Genomic DNA, 18,762 nt, shown 5'->3' on the forward strand with positions numbered 1-18,762 from the left:
TGGGTTCAACCCAGTTGCATCCTGCTCTTATCAGTCAAGTTGAGTGTCGTGCCCACCTTCCGTGTTATTACCTGCACCATTCAGGACCTGAGGTAGTGCTGCTTTTCCCCAGAGGACACCACACTCTTGGGTCATCAGCACTAGTGTGAGGCCTCTCATGGCCTCACCCTCCCAATGATGCGGTGAGCGGCCCACCTGTTTTAGCTTCTCAATGTCCCCACAGCAAGAACAACGAGGCATTCTTTGTCGTCACTGATTTTCATGAGATGTGTCCGCTGGACCCTGGGTGCTCCCGTTGCTCAGTGAGTGATGTTCCATATACTGGTGTACACCATTCCTTCACACCTTGTCCTTGCTCGCAGGCCCTCGCAGATGGAACTGCCTTGAACTGCCTAACGTCACTTCGCAAAGACAACACAGGCTATGACCTCAAGCAGCTTTTTATTGGAGCTGAAGGAACACTTGGGATCATCACAGCTGTTTCCATTCTGTGTCCAAGGAAACCAGGCTCTGTTAATGTAGCGCTTCTAGGTAAAAGCAGGGAACAGGATAGTATTTATTCACAATTACTTGGAATTACATAGAATGTATAGCATAGAAACAGGCCATTCGGCCCAATAGGTCTATGCCGGTGTTTATGCTCCACACAAGCTTCCTCCCTCCCTACTTCATCTAACCCTATTAGCATATCCTTCTATTCCTTTCTCCCTCATGTGCTTATCTAGCTTCCCCCAAATGCATCTATGCTAGTCGCCTCAACTACTCCTTGTGGTAGCGAGTTCCTCATTCTTATCACTCTGGGTAAAGAGGTTTCTTCTGAATTCCCTGTTGGATTGATCAGTGACTATCTTATATTGATGGCCTCTAGTGTTGGTCTCCAACACAAGTGGAAACATTTTCTCCACGTCTACCCTATCAAACCCTTTCACAATCTTAAAGATCTCTATCAGGTCACCCCTCAGCCTTCTCTTTTCTAGAGAAAAAGAGCTCGAGCCTGCTCAATCTTTTCTGAGAGGTATTACCTCTCAGTTCTGGTATCATCCTAGTAAATTTTTTTTTGCACCTTCTCCAGTGCCTCTATATCCTTTTTATAATATGGAGACCAGAACTGTTCACAGTACTCCAAGTGTGGTCTAACCAAGGCTCTATACAAGTTTAACATAACTTCTCTGCTTTTCAATTCTATCCCTCCAGAAATGAACCCCAGTGCTTGGTTTCCTTTTTATGGCCTTATTAACCTGCGTCGCTACTTTTAATGATGTGTGTATCGTTACCCCCAGATCCCTCTGTTCCTCTACCCCATTTAGACTTATTATCCAAGCAGTATGTGGCCCCCTTATTCTTCCTACCAAAATGTAATGCCTCACACTTATCTATATTGAGATTCATTTGCCAATTACACGACCATTCTGCAAGTGTATTAATGTCTTCCTGTATTTTTTCACGGTCCTCCTCAGTATTAACTATACCCCCCAATTTGGTGTAGTCCGCAAATTTTGAAATTGTACTTCCGATTCCCGAGTCCAAATAGTTGATGTAAATAGTGAACCACAGTGGTTCCACCACCGATCCCTGTGGGACACCAATTCCCACCTTTTGCCAGTCTGAGTAACTACCTTTAACCCCTACGCTCTGTTTTCTGTTTTGTAGCCAACTTGCTATCCATTCTGCTACTTGTCCCCTGACTCCACATGCTCTGACCTTAGTCATGAGTCTGCTATGAGGTACCTTATCGAAGACCTTTTGAAAATCCAAATATATTACATCTACTGCATTGCCCTTGACCACACTTTCTGTTACTTCTTCAAAGAATTCAATAAGGTTGGTCAGGCATGACCTTCCCTTTTGAAATCTGTGCTGACTAGTCTTTATTATATTTTTGGTTTCTAGATGTTTTTCTATTACATCTTTGAGTAAGGATTCCATTATCTTTCCTACCACCAACGTTAAACTAAGGGTCTATAGTTCCTTGGACTTGTTCTATCTCCTTTTTTAAATATAGGAATCACATCAGCTGTCCGCCAGTCCTCTGGCACTATTCTCTTTGCAAACCATCCAGACCAGGTGTTTTATCCTCTCTAAGTTTGATTAGTTTATCAATTATCTCCCCCCTTTCTATCTTAAATGTCTTTATATCTTTTGTGATCTCTTCTTCTAATCCCAGCTTGTTAGTCTCGCTGGTAAATACTGAGGCAAAGTAATTATTTAATATTTCTGCCATTTCGCTGTCATTACCTGTGAGTTTATCGTGTGAATCCCTTAGTGACCCTATCCCTATCCTGATTTTTCTTTTGTTATCTATGTGTCTGTAGAATACTTTACTGTTTCTTTTTATATTCCTTGATAATTTAATTTCGTAGTTTCTCTTTGCCTTCCTTATTGCTTTTTTAAACTTTTCTAACCTCTTTGTATTCCCTTTTGCCATCCTCTCCTTTATTGTCTTTGTACTTAGTGAATGCCTTTTTCTTTAGTTTCAATTTTGCCCTTATTTCTTTATTCATCCATGGTGAGTCATTACTGGCTCATTTGTTCTTGCTTTCTAGTGGGATATACTTTTCCTGGACTCTATTGATCACTATTTTAAATGTTCCCCAATGCTGTTCTATCTCTTTGCTTATCAGTAAATTTTTCCAGTTTATTGCACCTAGTTCCATTCTCAGCCCCTGAAAATTAGCTTTTTTCCAATTTATATCTTTGGTCTTTGTCTTGCTTATGTGCTTCTTATTATGTTGTGATCACTATTGCCTAGATGTTCCCCTACACTTACTTCTCTTATCTGTCCTGGTTCATTTCCCATTACTAGATCCAGCAGTGTTTCCTCTCTTGTTGGGCTTTTCACATACTGGGTAAGAAAGGAGTCCTGCACACATTGTGAAAACTCCATTCCCTGTAAACCTTTACCTACCTCTTCTTGCCAGTTTATTTGGGGATAGTTAAAATCTCCCATGACTATTATTCTATGTCCTTTACTCATTTCACATATTTGCTTACATATTTCTTCCTCCACCTCCTTTCCACTATTAGGTGGTCTGTAGTATACCCCTATTAGTGTGATCGATCCCTTCTTATCTTTTATTTCTATCCATATGGATTCTGTTTCTATTCTTCTGTTAGTGATGTCCCTTTTTCTACTGCCATTATGTTATCTCCAGTTAATGCAGTTACTCCACCCCCTTTCTTCCCTATCCTCTCTGATTATGTTATAACCTGCAATATTTAGTTGCCGGCCCTGTTCTTTATGTAGCCATGTTTCAGTTATTCCTACTACATCTGGCTCCTCGCTATGGATTATTGCCTCCAGTTCCCCTGTTTTATTTTGGACGCTGTGTACATTGCTGTACAGGCTGCTTAATTCATGTTCAATAGTTGTTCCTTTTAGTTTATTTTTAGCAGTCCTTTTATACTTCTGTTTTATAACTGTATTTGTTCCATGACTGTTTATGTTATCTTTATTCCTTACCCTGGTCTGACCTTTACACTCATTTCCTGTTTTTTATCTTTAATCTTTTGTTTTTGCTACAAGATCCCTCTCCCCACGTTGCTAGTTTAAAGCCTTCTGCACAGCCCTATTTATCCTTTCCACTCGGACTCTGGTCCCATTCCAGTTCAGGTGGAGCCTGTCCCAGTGATACGGCTCCTTCCTGTCCCAGTACAGGTGCCAGTGTCCCATGAAATGGAACCTCTCCTTCCCACATCACTCTTTCAGCCAGGCTGAATGATTAGGGGAAGGTGTAGCAACTACCGTCTGACCCGTGTCTGCACCCCTCACACCCGGCTAATTTCCCCGAGTCAGGAAGGCTCCCAGTGGGGATCTTGCTTGTGTCACTGCTTCATCCCTGTAAAATATACACATAGTACTGTACTCAAATATACTGGAGCATCGAGAATGTAGTTGATCACCCTACAATTGATTACACTCCCTCTGGTATCTGTGCCTGAGTTCCATCCATGTACTATATAATATTTGCGCAGTAATATACATTATGCAGAAATCCATGATCTCTATAATAAGCACATGATATTGTATAATAAACATGTGGTATTCTATTCCTGTAAAATATACACATATCACTGGATCCCTGTATAATATATTTTCTATGCTGTATTTCCTATATATTATACACAGAGTAATTTATCCCTGTATAATATACACACAATATTTATCTGTTCTATGTCTCGAGGTTGTGACAGCTTTGACAAGCTCTTGGATATATTGAAGGAATCCACAGGCATGCTGGGTGAAATTCTATCTGCTTTCGAGTTCATGGATTACAGCTGCAGAGAGATTGTCTACGAGCGCCTGAAGCTGAGAAACCCATTGCAAGGTAAAAGGGGAACAAGAAAATATAATGAGATCACTGTTACAATGTCAGTTCTTCCATAGACCCCCTTCTCGGGGTCATGGCATTAAGCACTCCTATGAGCGGTGTGCGCCTCTTACTGTTATGGGAGTTGACTCACACTGCCTTGTACCTACTTTCATAGAATTACATAATATTTACAGCACTGAAACAGGCCATTCGGCCCAACCAGCCTATGCCGGTGTTTATACTTCACACGAGCCTCCTCCCACTTTACTTCATCTCACCCTATCAGCATATCTTGAACGATTATGTAACCCATGAACTGAATTGGATATTCGTTTCTTTTGCACGTGTACTTCTTCGGTCTCTGACCAAACAATTGGCGATACAAGGTCTGATACAAATTGCTGACTGGCTTTACCTCACAGTAAGGTGGGTGTTCAGAGGATCACACTCACTTCATTCAGTTGACTGTAAGATCTATGCCCATAACAGTTTTGTTAGATGCTTCGCCATATTGTCTGGACTTTGAAAGTGACATTCACTATTAGGTCCAGGTCCCCTTCAAGTCTCCCTTTGCTAATTCAGTTCTCTATATATCCCACATTTTTCCAACCTATGTGAAATTTATTAGTGTTACATTTCATTTGCTGTTTGTCTGCCAATTGCACAGCTGATCTAAATCTGCTTGCAAATCTTCCATTGCATCTTCTGCCTCTGCTGCTCCCCTCACACACATTTGTGTGTTATATACTGTATTACTGCGGTACTTGTGTGTGATATTACCCTTACAGAATAACATCCTTTTCTGTCTCTTTTCACCCCCAAGACAAAAGAAAAGGATCGTCAAACACTTTTTTTTTTAAAGTCAATGCCCTTTAAAAATGTTTTCTTTTCTGTTGGATCTAAAGAGTTCACAATGGGCAGCTGACAATGTGTAGAAAATACACCACTGAGTGACTCTTTTAAAATAATTAAAATAATTTCTTAGGATGTGGGCGTGCTGGCAAGGCCGACATTGCCCATCTCTAGTTGCCCTGAGAAGGTGGACCCTCTTGAAGCACTGCAGTTCGTGCAGTGAGGCTCCCACGTGTGGTACTTGTGAGCTATTTGAGCCAAAAATCACTCGATAGTAAATTGAGCATCAACCATCACTGAGAACTTTATTTACACCATGTACCAAGTGTGAGTGATATCAGTGTTGTGACCAGGGGTAGATGGGTAGACTGTGAGAAACCAAGGTTGTGTCTGGAGAGAGAATGTTGAACATTACATAAGAAGTGTGCTGGCTCTAGTATCATTCCTCCTACAGTGTAATGGTACCAGTATACAGGCTAAATCAGCCAAAAGAAAACAGCAGATATCATCAGCACTCAGTTGAGTGAGAGTTCACTTGAGTGGAAATATTCCAACAATAAGGCTACTGAAAGAGATGATTTTTTAAAATTCATTTATGGGATGTGGACGTCGCTGGCGAGGCCAGCATTTATTGCCCACCCCTAATTGCTCTTGAGAAGATGGTGGTGAGCTGCCTTCTTGAACCGCTGCAGATTAAAGCAGGTCTTCACATGCAGCATTCCAAACATGGCGATACGGGTGTTGCAATGTAACCATTCCCCCAGTGATAGAGAATAGCTTGACAGTGATGGGTACATTTCAGGCAATCATCACTATTAGTGTGTGTATTATATATAAAATATCTATCCACATATAAATGTGTATATTTATATATCTATCAACGTGTATGTGTGTATACCAGTGTGTTCATGTGTATACTTGCCTGTATGCATGTATGTGGAGAGTACTTTCTATGTCATGATGCAGTAAAATATACTGCCTGTTGTGGAACTGCTGCTTTCTAATGGGCAGGTGAATGGGAGGGGGATTGTTCCTGTGTGTCAGATGTAAAAATACATGTTGGATATTAAAAATGTAATTGTGTTTGTAGGGGAATTGGTTATCGTATCCCAAGCTGAGATTGTGCATTAACCCGCACTGATATGGCTTCTGGCCTTTACTGTGTGTGTGTGTGTGTGTGTGTGTGTGTGTACACGTGGGGTGGAGCTCTCTTCCTTGTTTGTCACTCTCTCTTATCAGACATGTCTGCTCCTTTTTTCCTTCTCTTTCTCTCTCTCATCAGGATACCTCTCACTCACACCACTCTCCATTTCTTACTCCACTCTTTTTCTCTCCACTTTTCTTGTTCATTTTCTCTCTTCCCCATATTCTCCTTCCTTCCATGTTTTCATTTTCATTATACACCTGGTCTGTTTGCCCTCACTCTGTCCCGTTCCCTCCTTCTCACTCTCTGATAATCTCACTGCTGCCATCTGTTGACTGTAGTTTCTCTCATTTACTTTCTTCCAGAGGCACCATTTTACATCTTGATAGAAACATCAGGATCCAACAGTGATCATGATCAGGAGAAACTCAGTCGTTTCCTGGAGAAGGTCATGACCTCTGGTCTGGTGATTGATGGGACTATGGCTACTGAGGAAAGTAAGATAAAGGTAGAGTGCACTTATCCTTGTCTCAGCTCTGATGGATAATAACTTTGGAGAATGTAATGGACCAGAATCAGAGAATTATAGAAAGGTTACAGCACGGAAGGAGGCCACTCGGTCCATCGAGTCTGCACTGGCTCTATGCAAGAGCAATCCAGCTAGTCCCACTCCCCCGCCCCATCCCCGTAGCCCTGCAAATATTTTCCTTTCAAGTACTTATCCAGTTCCCTTTTGAAAGCCATGATTGAATCTGCCTCCACCACTCCCTAAGGCAGTGCATTCCAGATCCTAACCACTCGTTGAGTAAAATTGTTGGAAAGCGTTAATCAGGTTGGCAGCAGAAATCCTGTGGCTGACTTGATTGATGATAATGACTAGATTCCTGCTAGTTTAGCATTGCTATGCTTTGTTTTATATAAGTGTAAATTTAATTTATCAAATATGATATGATCCACAAGCCACAATGTCTTGAAGTGATTAGTCAATGCCTAATTACTGATTTGCAGTTCTGAGTAAGGAAATGTCTAAGCGGCTGGAGGCGGGGGGGGGGGGGGGTTAAATTTGATAATCCCCAGAACCGGGTGCAGGCATCGCGGTCTACGAGACATTTGTGCCACTGGCCCCTCACCTGATAGAAGCTTAGCATTCCGGCCTTGACACGAGGATTCCACCACATTCACACTTCGCACCAGCAAGGGGAGCCCAAATCTCGAGTGAATTGCTCGCATCTCTTAAAGACAGGCTGCATCTCTCAAAGGTAGCCTGTACCTCTTATTTGTAAAAAAATAAGATACGGAGATCAGCCATCGCACACGTAAAGCACAGATGCAGGTCCCATCCCTATGTTTACAAACTGATGAGTTATGTTAAAACAAACGCTTTCAATCAGTACTCAACTCTTCCAATCAGATGCTTCCTCTCACCCTCACACGTTACCACTGTTGCAAACCACAGACCCTCAACTCAGAGGTCACACACACTGGCAGCTATTCAACCATTTATGGGCCAAAGGCAGGTATATGGAGTTAGATCACAGATCAGCCATGATCTTATCAAATGGCGGAGCAGACACGAGGGGCTGAATGGCCGACTCCTGTTCCTATGACAGGCACATCACCCCGACATCCCGCAGGACACTCACCGACACACATCCTGCTTTCTTGCAGGAGACGGTGGCGCATAACATCTTATGTAACTAGAATGATACCCGGACTTCAAGGGTTAAGTTACGAGGAGAGATTACACAAATTGGGGTTGTATTCTCTAGAGTTCAGAAGGTTAAGGGGTGATCTGATCGAAGTTTATAAGATATTAAGGGGAACGGATAGGGTGGATAGAGAGAAACTATTTCCGCTGGTTGGGGATTTTAGGAGTAGGGGGCACAGTCTAAAAATTAGAGCCAGACCTTTCAGGAGCGAGATTAGAAAACATTTCTACACACAAAGGGTGGTAGAAGTTTGGAACTCTCTTCCACAAATGGCAATTGATACTAGCTCAATTGCTAAATTTAAATGTGAGATAGATAGCTTTTTGGCAACCAAAGGTATTAAGGGATATGGGCCAAAGGCAGGTATATGGAGTTAGATCACAGATCAGCCATGATTTTATCAAATGGCGGAGCAGGCACGAGGGGCTGAATGGCCTACTCCTGTTCCTATGTTCTTAACAGGAGGCAGCAAGTGGCATTGGCATTTAGCTCCTCGAGCCTGATCTGCCATTCAGTGAGATCACAGCGGACCTGTGACCTAACTCCATATACCCGCCTTAGCCCCATATCCCTTAGTACCCTTGGTTCACAGAAATCTGTCAATCGCAGATTTAAAATTAACAATTGAGCTTGCATCAACTGCCAAAGTGTACCAAACCTCTCCCACCCTTTGCATGTAGAAGCGTTTCCTAACTTCACTCCTGCACGTCCTGGCTCTAAATGTTAGGCTATGTCCCCTCGTCCTAGTGTTCAAGTATGGGAGACCTCCAAGTAATCCATCAACTAACCGGTAAATCCTGCATAAATCCTTTAAATAGCGCTGGTGAGGGAACCTCCAGGCACTCTAGGACATGTTTAGCTGGTCGTGGTTAAGACAGTGCGTTAAGTGGAGCGTTAAGAGTCAAAATGGTGCCTATCCCTTTAAATCAGTATTGCACACTGAACGCATATTCTCCTTACTTTACATGTTGCCAGCGTTCGTTATCTGCACATGCTCTAAACCCTTTACAAAGGTGGCATCCGGCGCACGTCACGCTAGAAGCGTGCGCACACATCCCAGACACCATCTTGGACATTTGAGAGGCCGTGTACCGCCGAAACAATGGGGCGCTACACGGCCGAATTTATAGCCCATGGTCTTTGAGTGAGTCAGTGGATAAGGAAGTGACATCTGTGCTTCAAAGTTGATGAGACACTGAGGTTGGGTAAACAAGTAGGGTTTGATTCTCACGGAACAGTGATGAGAAAGGGTCTGGAGGGAGAGGGTCTGCACTGAGACTGGGAGCTGCGGTGAATCCTGCACAGAGGAAAGACATTGGCTGGCCCCCTCCCAGGATAGAGATAATCGCTGTATCTTGTATCCGGCACGCACCCATACTGCTACGGTCAATGTAGCAGTTTTGCTGGAATGTCACAAATACAGATTACGTTGATTTTTATGTATGTACATATATGTATCGTGTCTGATTTGACAGGCCTTAACATAAGTTATATTAAGAAACATGGTGCACGATTGGCTAGAAGCTCTTACTGTGTACCCGCCGATGTATGTGTGGGTCAGCCGTGGCTCAGTGGGTAGCACTCATATTGTGGATCCTAACACTGCAATGTGTTGGACTTCAGGCATGATTCAAAACATATAGATGTACGTATGGTATGGACCATATAGAAAGGTCATTCATAAAACACACAGTATCTGTACTGCTCACTACATCTTGGTGTTTGAACACACAGCCAGCATTCAAATCAGCGGCACCTTTAAATGAGTGTGAGCACTGATGCTGGTGTGAACGCTCCCTCAGGCGGTCCACCGTGTAGATGGAGCTCACTCCAAATGGTCACTTAAATCCTCAATATCGGCAGTAAATGGACAGGTGAGCGCAAACAAGGGGAAGCGGTTGCTTCGTGCTATTTACGCCCCAGTTGTATGCTTTAGCGAATTTTCTCTGTCTCTATAAAGAACCCTTTCATGTAAGTCTGCCTGTGTATCTAACCCATTTATGTAAGTCTGACCCTTCACTGTAGTCTGTGTGTATATCAAACCGCCGCTTCTTGTCTGATCTTTAAATTGCTCGAGCAACAAAATCTGCATGTGGGCACAATAGTCAGTAAGTGACTCAAAGCCCAGTTTGGTGCTCGAGAAAGCATTTATCACACAGCTACACGGTTGTGAAGGAGACGATCAGTCAGTCAGCCGTGGTATGTTTTGAAGGATTGACGTCCGTGTTCCTATCCCAGGGATTCTGTCTACTCCAATGGTTTTTATGTTCTTTTCCTGAAGGCGCTCTGGGCTCTGCGGGAATGCATCACTGAAGCACTGCGCCTTGAAGGCTACGTCTACAAATACGACATCTCCTTACCGCTGGAGAAAATCTACGAGATAGTCGTCGACATGAAGAGCAGGCTGGGGGTGAGGGCAAAGCGTGTCGTTGGATATGGGCACCTTGGTGAGATCCGTTGGTGTACTGCTTACATCAGATGGGCAAGGGGACCCCTGGAGGAGGTGGCGTCTCAGGGCCGGCGTCTCGGGCTAGCGCTATTTCGCCCAGATTTGCTCCTATTTTATTTTTGTTCCCATTCCTGTTTTTCTGCCACCTGACTTTGTCCTCTCCTAAAGATGCGGACTCATACTGGGGGGGCGGTTCCCATGGGAAGAGGCAGTTCATCCGAGTGTCTATCTAAAGGTGAGGGGCGATTCTGTCTCTATCTAAAGGCGAGGGGCGATTCTGTCTCTATCTAAAGGCGAGGGGCGATTCTGCCTCTGTTTAAAGGCGAGGGGCGATTCTGCCTCTGTTTAAAGGCGAGGGGGCGATTCTGCCTCTGTTTAAAGGCGAGGGGGCGATTCTGCCTCTGTTTAAAGGCGAGGGGGCGATTCTGCCTCTGTTTAAAGGCGAGGGGGCGATTCTGCCTCTGTTTAAAGGCGAGGGGGCGATTCTGCCTCTGTTTAAAGGCGAGGGGGCGATTCTGCCTCTGTTTAAAGGCGAGGGGGCGATTCTGCCTCTGTTTAAAGGCGAGGGGGCGATTCTGCCTCTGTTTAAAGGCGAGGGGGCGATTCTGCCTCTGTTTAAAGGCGAGGGGGCGATTCTGCCTCTGTTTAAAGGCGAGGGGGCGATTCTGCCTCTGTTTAAAGGCGAGGGGGCGATTCTGCCTCTGTTTAAAGGCGAGGGGGCGATTCTGCCTCTGTTTAAAGGCGAGGGGGCGATTCTGCCTCTGTTTAAAGGCGAGGGGGCGATTCTGCCTCTGTTTAAAGGCGAGGGGGCGATTCTGCCTCTGTTTAAAGGCGAGGGGGCGATTCTGCCTCTGTTTAAAGGCGAGGGGGCGATTCTGCCTCTGTTTAAAGGCGAGGGGGCGATTCTGCCTCTGTTTAAAGGCGAGGGGGCGATTCTGCCTCTGTTTAAAGGCGAGGGGGCGATTCTGCCTCTGTTTAAAGGCGAGGGGGCGATTCTGCCTCTGTTTAAAGGCGAGGGGGCGATTCTGCCTCTGTTTAAAGGCGAGGGGGCGATTCTGCCTCTGTTTAAAGGCGAGGGGGCGATTCTGCCTCTGTTTAAAGGCGAGGGGGAGATTCTGCCTCTGTTTAAAGGCGAGGGGGAGATTCTGCCTCTGTTTAAAGGCGAGGGGGCGATTCTGCCTCTGTTTAAAGGCGAGGGGGCGATTCTGCCTCTGTTTAAAGGCGAGGGGGCGATTCTGCCTCTGTTTAAAGGCGAGGGGGCGATCCTGCCTCTGTTTAAAGGCGAGGGGGCGATCCTGCCTGCTTAAAGGCGAGGGGGCGATCCTGCCTGCTTAAAGGCGAGGGGCGATCCTGCCTGCTTAAAGGCGAGGGGGCGATCCTGCCTGCTTAAAGGCGAGGGGGCGATCCTGCCTGCTTAAAGGCGAGGGGGCGATCCTGCCTGCTTAAAGGCGAGGGGGCGATCCTGCCTGCTTAAAGGCGAGGGGGCGATCCTGCCTGCTTAAAGGCGAGGGGGCGATCCTGCCTGCTTAAAGGCGAGGGGGCGATCCTGCCTGCTTAAAGGCGAGGGGGCGATCCTGCCTATTTAAAGGCGAGGGGGCGGGTCTGTCTCTATTTAAATGGGAGGGGCAATTCCATCGCTATTTAAAGACGAGGGGCATTCTGTCTATTTAAAGGCGAGGGGCGATCCCCTCTCTATTTAAAGGCGAGGGGCGATCCCCTCTCTATTTAAAGGCGAGGGGCGATCCCCCCTCTATTTAAAGGCGAGGGGCGATCCCGTCTCTATTTAAAGGCGAGGGGCGATCCCGTCTCTATTTAAAGGCGAGGGGCGATCCCGTCTCTATTTAAAGGCGGGGGGCTATCCCGCCTCTATTTAAAGGCGGGGGGCGATCCCGTCTCTATTTAAAGGCAGGGGGCGATCCCGTCTCTATTTAAAGGCGAGGGGCGATCCCGTCTCTATTTAAAGGCGGGGGGCTATCCCGCCTCTATTTAAAGGCGGGGGGGCGATCCCGTCTCTACTTAAAGGCGGGGGGGCGATCCCGTCTCTATTTAAAGGCAGGGGGCGATCCCGTCTCTATTTAAAGGCGGGGGGCGAACCCCTCTCTACTTAAAGGCGGGGGGGCGATCCCCTCTCTACTTAAAGGCGGGGGGCGATCCCCTCTCTACTTAAAGGCGAGGGGCGATCCCCTCTCTACTTAAAGGCGGGGGGCGATCCCCTCTCTACTTAAAGGCGGGGGGCGATCCCCTCTCTACTTAAAGGCGGGGGGCGATCCCCTCTCTACTTAAAGGCGGGGGGCGATCCCCTCTCTACTTAAAGGCGGGGGGCGATCCCCTCTCTACTTAAAGGCGGGGGCGATCCCCTCTCTACTTAAAGGCGGGGGGGCGATCCCCTCTCTCTATTTAAAGGCGAGGGGCGATCCCGTCTCTATTTAAAGGCGAGGGGCGATCGCGTCTCTATTTAAAGGCGGGGGGCTATCCCGTCTCTATTTAAAGGCGGGGGGCTATCCCGTCTCTATTTAAAGGCGGGGGGCGATCCCGTCTCTATTTAAAGGCGGGGGGCGATCCCCCCTCTACTTAAAGGCGGGGGGCGATCCCCCCTCTACTTAAAGGCGGGGGGCGATCCCCCCTCTACTTAAAGGCGGGGGGCGATTCCCCCCTCTACTTAAAGGCGGGGGGCGATTCCCCCCTCTACTTAAAGGCGGGGGGCGATCCCCCCTCTACTTAAAGGCGGGGGGCGATCCCCCCTCTACTTAAAGGCGGGGGGCGATCCCCCCTCTACTTAAAGGCGGGGGGGCGATCCCCCCTCTACTTAAAGGCGGGGGGGCGATCCCCTCTCTACTTAAAGGCGGGGGGCGATGCCCTCTCTACTTAAAGGCGAGGGGCGGTTTTCTCTCTACTTAAAGGCGAGGGGCGATTCAGTCGCTATTTAAAGGCGAGGGGCGATTCTCTCTCTATTTAAAGGCGAGGGGCCATTCCGTCTATTTAAAGGTGAGGGGCGAGTGTCTATTTAAAGGCGAAGGGTGATTCTGTCAATATTTAAAGGCGGAGGGTGATTCTGTCACTATTTAAAGGCGAGGGTCGATACTGTCACTATTTAAAGGCGAGGGTCGATACTGTCACTATTTAAAGGCGAGGGTCGATACTGTCACTATTTAAAGGCGAGGGTCGATACTGTCACTATTTAAAGGCGAGGGTCGATACTGTCACTATTTAAAGGCGAGGGTCGATACTGTCACTATTTAAAGGCGAGGGTCGATACTGTCACTATTTAAAGGCGAGGGTCGATACTGTCACTATTTAAAGGCGAGGGGCGATTCTCTCTCTATTTAAAGGCGAGGGGCCATTCCGTCTATTTAAAGGCGAGGGGCGAGTGTCTATTTAAAGGCGAAGGGTGATTCTGTCAATATTTAAAGGTGAGGGTCGATACTGTCACTATTTAAAGGCGAGGGTCGATACTGTCACTATTTAAAGGCGAGGGGCGATTCTCTCTCTATTTAAAGGTGAGGGGCCATTCCGTCTATTTAAAGGCGAGGGGCGAGTGTCTATTTAAAGGCGAAGGGTGATTCTGTCAATATTTAAAGGTGAGGGTCGATACTGTCACTATTTAAAGGCGAGGGTCGATACTGTCACTATTTAAAGGCGAGGGTCGATACTGTCACTATTTAAAGGCGAGGGTCGATACTGTCACTATTTAAAGACCTTAACTATTTCTTCGTTCTTTCTAGGTGATGGAAACTTGCATTTGAACATTGTATCTCCAGCCTACGACCAGCAGCTGCTGGGCTCCATCGAGCCCTATTTGTATGAATGGACTGCGCAGCATTGTGGAAGTATCAGTGCTGAGCACGGCCTGGGTTTTAAGAAGAAGAACTTCATTCATTTCAGTAAGCCCAAGGCAGCGGTGCAGATCATGCAGCAGATGAAAGCGATTCTGGATCCAAAGGGAATTTTAAATCCCTATAAAACCCTGCCATCCTCCAGCCCATGAAATCACCATGAGAGCAAGGATTTCTCTGGGAGCCCTGGCTGCAACTTTTAAAATGTTTATTTTTGCAAATTTTACACTCATGAAGGTGGAGAATATTGGTTCTGGGGAACGCACCTTGTATCAGCATTAAATGCTTCCAGATCAAGTGCAGCACAGTTAGATGTAGAGTAAAGCTCTCTCCACTGCAGCAATTTGCCTCAACAATAAGCTCACAAGAGCGCCCCCTGTTGTATTTCCATTTAAGGAAAGAACTTCCATTTATATAGCGTCTTTTATGAACTCAGGGCGTCCCAAAGCGCTTTACAGTCTGTTAAGTACTTTTGAAGTGTAGTCACTGTTATAATGTAGGAAACACAGCAGCCAAATTGCGCACAGCAAGATCCCGCAAACAGCAACATGATAATGAACTGTGAGGGATAAATATTGGCCAGGACTCCCTTGCTTTTCTTCGAAATAGTGCCATGGGATCTTTTACGTCCGCCTGAGAGGTCAGGCGGAGCCTTGGTTTAATATCTCATCCGAAAGACTGCACCTCTGACAGTGCAGCACTCCCTCAGCACTGCACTGGGAGCGTCAGCCTAGATTTTGTGCTCAAGTCTCTGGAGTGGGACTTGAGCTCATGACTTTCTGACTCAGGAACGAGAGTGCTACCCGCTGAGCTACAGCCACCACTTTTAAATCCTGTGGCCTCTCTGACTGAGGTGGCCAGGAGCTGCTAAACTGGGACAGTTTCCTGCAGTGGGTCCGTGTCCACTACGAACTGGAATGAGACTGTCCAGGTTCATAGAGAATTCTCACAGCAACAGACAGGAGTCTGAGAATGATTTGAAGCAAAGGTCCCAGAGCTTGAACTCACTGTGCAGATAATTAGAAAATAGCAGCATAGCTGAGTGGGAGTGTATCATCTGAGTAATGTGCGTACATTTCTACCCATTTCCTCCCTGGATCTGGTAGAAATGATGTCACGATTATTAAAGTTTGAGAACATCATTATCACATAGAGAGAGGAGGAAGGGGGATTGGACTGAAACAAAGTCCATTTACATGACTTCTGTTTGCTGTGTTACATGAAGGTCTGTATCAGCAGAGATAAAAAGAAAAACTGAACATTGGAAATCTGAACCCAAAGTTCTGACTGATTCCCACCTGAAATATTAACCTGTTCTTCACTCTCCAACCTTTACTGACCTGTGCTGATTTTGCAGCTGTTTCTGTTTTTATTGGAGGACTGCAGTGATGTTGGTTGTTGTGTAACTCTATGCATCGGTGAAGGACTGACGATCAAAGCAAACCTAATTTAAAATCAGATGGACATGAGCCCTGATTGTAAGAAGCTCCACTGACAGTGCAGAGTCTTGCTGGGGGGAAATGCGGGTTCTGAAATTGGGCACCCACTTTGTAATGAAAACTGTGCTGCATTTCACAGAGAGGATTGCCGGGCTTTCGGTGACCTGACCTTATCTCAGGACCTCCAAGTGTGACCAGTCCTCACACATTAAAACACCTGTCCTTATCTCAGGACCTCCAGGTGTGACTCGTCCTCACACATTGAAACACCTGTCCTTATCTCAGGACCTCCAGGTGTGACTGGGTCCTCACACATTAAAACACTTGTCCTTATCTCAGGACCTCCAGGTGTGACTGGGTCCTCACACATTAACACACCTGTCCTTATCTCAGGACCTCCAGGTGTGACCAGTCCTCACACATTAAAATACCTGTCCTTATCTCAGGACCTCCAGGTGTGACTCGTCCTCACACATTACCACACCTGTCCTTATCTCAGGACCTCCAGGTGTGACTAGTCCTCACACATTAAAACACCTGTCCTTATCTCAGGACCTCCAGGTGTGACTGGCTCTCACACATTACCACACCTGTCCTTATCTCAGGACCTACATTTCTGCCCGGAAGGTCCTTCCTGAGTATGTCAGTGGAGACCAGCTTCCTCTTCACAAAGGAGGCTGCCACCTTCCTGCACTATTTCCTGGCGGCCAACCAATAACTGTAGCACAGAGATGGCTGTTCCTGTGGGCATGAAGGTCCCCAATGCTCTAAACTTTTACACCACCAGATCCTTCCAAGCCAACGCATGTGACACATGTCATGTCAGTCAGTCAGCAGTCCACAGGTGCATCCAGCACCTGACCGAGGCTTTGCTTGCAAGGGGCAACATGCTGATCATTTTCCCTGTGGAATGGAGGCATCCGCTGGGCAGACCATAGAACTGCTCCCAGTGGCCATGTTCCTAAGATTGTAGAGCATTGTCGGTGGTTCACATCTACTATATTGACATTGATCCAGGCCAACCCGGGGAGAAATAGGGAACAAGGAGGAGAGAGCATGAGAGGGGAAAGAATGCATGTGAGAAACTAGGGAATAAATGAATAATAGAATGAGAAACAGATTTAAAATAATTGGTAAAAGAACCGGAGGGGAGTTGAGGAGCAATTTTATTACACAGCGAATTGTTATGATCTGGAATGCACTGCCTGAAAGGGTGGTGGAAGCAGATTCAGTAGTAACTTTCAATAGGGAATTGGATAAATACTTGAAGGGGAAAAATTTGCAGGGCTATGGGGAACGAGCAGGGGAGTGGGACTAATTGGATAGCTCTTTCAAAGAGCCGGCACAGGCACGATGGGCTAAATGGCCTTCTGTGCTGTGTGATTCGATGAGATGATCTGACCGGTGAGGAGCAATGTTGTCCTCTGGGCTGGGTGCCCTCAAATACTAAACAGGGCAGCCCCTGCCTGCACCCACCTCATGAGGCAGCATGCTCACTCTGCCAGGGAGTATCGCTCTGTCACTTCCCCACATTTTGTGTCTCCACATTGGATTTCTTCTCATTTAATTTTTGCCTACCACTAGCACCCCCCCCCCCCACCCCCGCTTTCCCCAATAACCCGAACAACGGCTGAGCAACATGTAAAATCCATTTTGAACCTTTATAAAGAGAGTATGGAATAATGGGTATATACTCAAATTGGTAGGATGTGAGTAGTGGTGTTCCCCCAGGGATATATACTGGGGCCTCAGCTTTTCACTATATTTATAAATGATTTAGATGAAGGAATGGAGAGCTCTACATTCAAATCAGCTGATGACACTAAGTTAGGTGGCACAATAAATAGTGTAGATGGAAGCAAAAAGTTGCAAAGGGACATTGATAGATTAAAGTAAATGGGAAAAACTGTGGCAGATGGAGGCTCCACTTGGGCTTCCTCCCTCCCCACTTCATCTAACCCTATCAGTATATCCTTCTATTCCTTTCTCCCTCATGTGTTTATCTAGCTTCCCCTTAAATGCATCTGTACTAGTCACCTCAACTACTCCTTGTGGTAGTGAGTTCCATTTTCTAATCACTCTTTGGTTAAAGAAGTTTCTCCTGAATTCCCTATTGGATTTATTAGTGACTATTTTAGATACACTCGTGGAACATGATTCCATTGAATGAGCGTCTGTTTCGAGTCTTTACTTGGCTCGTCCACGTGGTCAAATCCGGTTACACAGCAGCCAAAGGTGGGGGCAGTTGGTACTGGGGTGGGGAAGAGTAGGGGGGCCGTTGTTAGGGGAAAGTCCTAGCACTGAGTCCCAAAATTTCACCAAGCGTTGAAGTACAACCACACAGAGAGCAAACCGGGTCTATTGGTTGTTAGGCTAGTGGCAATATATGCCTAGTACCCGTGTCATCATCGATGTTTGTGCATTTAATTACTTTAATGAATGTAATAACAATGTGTACCTGCCAAAGAAACACAGTAAAGTACATTAATCATTGACATTGTACTACTAACAACAACAACAACTTTAATTAAACAAGAAGTATAACAGGGGAACTAAGATAGTCTATTGGGGTCGTCTTTGACCACTAGAATGTACTTGACACTCATAACTAAGCTTCCATAAAGATTTGTAGGATTTCTAGTGTCAATTGCAGTGTTAATCTTGACGTTTGACTCGGAAAGGTCTTGTAGTGGTCGCTGTTAAGAAATTTCATCAGGGTGTTATTCTGTTCTAACCATTTTCCTCTTGCACCTATTACGAAACCAAACAATTTAATATTGTCTCCGCCTGTCAATTTTCTGATTGCGGGCTCCAGCGTTTTATATTTCTCTTGTTTTTCAATCCAAGCCTTTTCTAATGATTTATCATTATTCTTGTAACGAATTGTGACATCTACTACAGCTACCTCTTTGCCTTTTAGGAACAGGACATCGGGCTTGCATAGAGCCCCATCGGTTGATTTAAGTCTTGGCTCTGTAAATGACGCCCAGCCGTAGATACTTGCTTTGTTTTTAAGTTTTTCTAGG

At 45.9% G+C, this 18,762-nt stretch overlaps 1 protein-coding gene across 1 annotated transcript in view; it reads left to right on the top strand.

The window, feature by feature from the left end:
* d2hgdh (D-2-hydroxyglutarate dehydrogenase) overlaps positions 1 to 17,973 on the top strand; it is a 63,689-nt gene extending 45,716 nt beyond the window's left edge. The window contains exons 6-10 of the mRNA XM_067995643.1: positions 363 to 531; positions 4,182 to 4,325; positions 6,672 to 6,814; positions 10,297 to 10,462; positions 14,187 to 17,973. Coding sequence (XP_067851744.1) covers positions 363 to 531; positions 4,182 to 4,325; positions 6,672 to 6,814; positions 10,297 to 10,462; positions 14,187 to 14,449 — 885 coding nt within the window. The 3' untranslated portion in view covers positions 14,450 to 17,973. The remainder of the gene's footprint in view (positions 1 to 362; positions 532 to 4,181; positions 4,326 to 6,671; positions 6,815 to 10,296; positions 10,463 to 14,186) is intronic.
* Positions 17,974 to 18,762: the final 789 nt, after the last annotated feature.

The sequence above is a fragment of the Heptranchias perlo genome, chromosome 13, assembly GCF_035084215.1.
Source record: "Heptranchias perlo isolate sHepPer1 chromosome 13, sHepPer1.hap1, whole genome shotgun sequence".
Classification (NCBI taxonomy): domain Eukaryota; kingdom Metazoa; phylum Chordata; class Chondrichthyes; order Hexanchiformes; family Hexanchidae; genus Heptranchias; species Heptranchias perlo.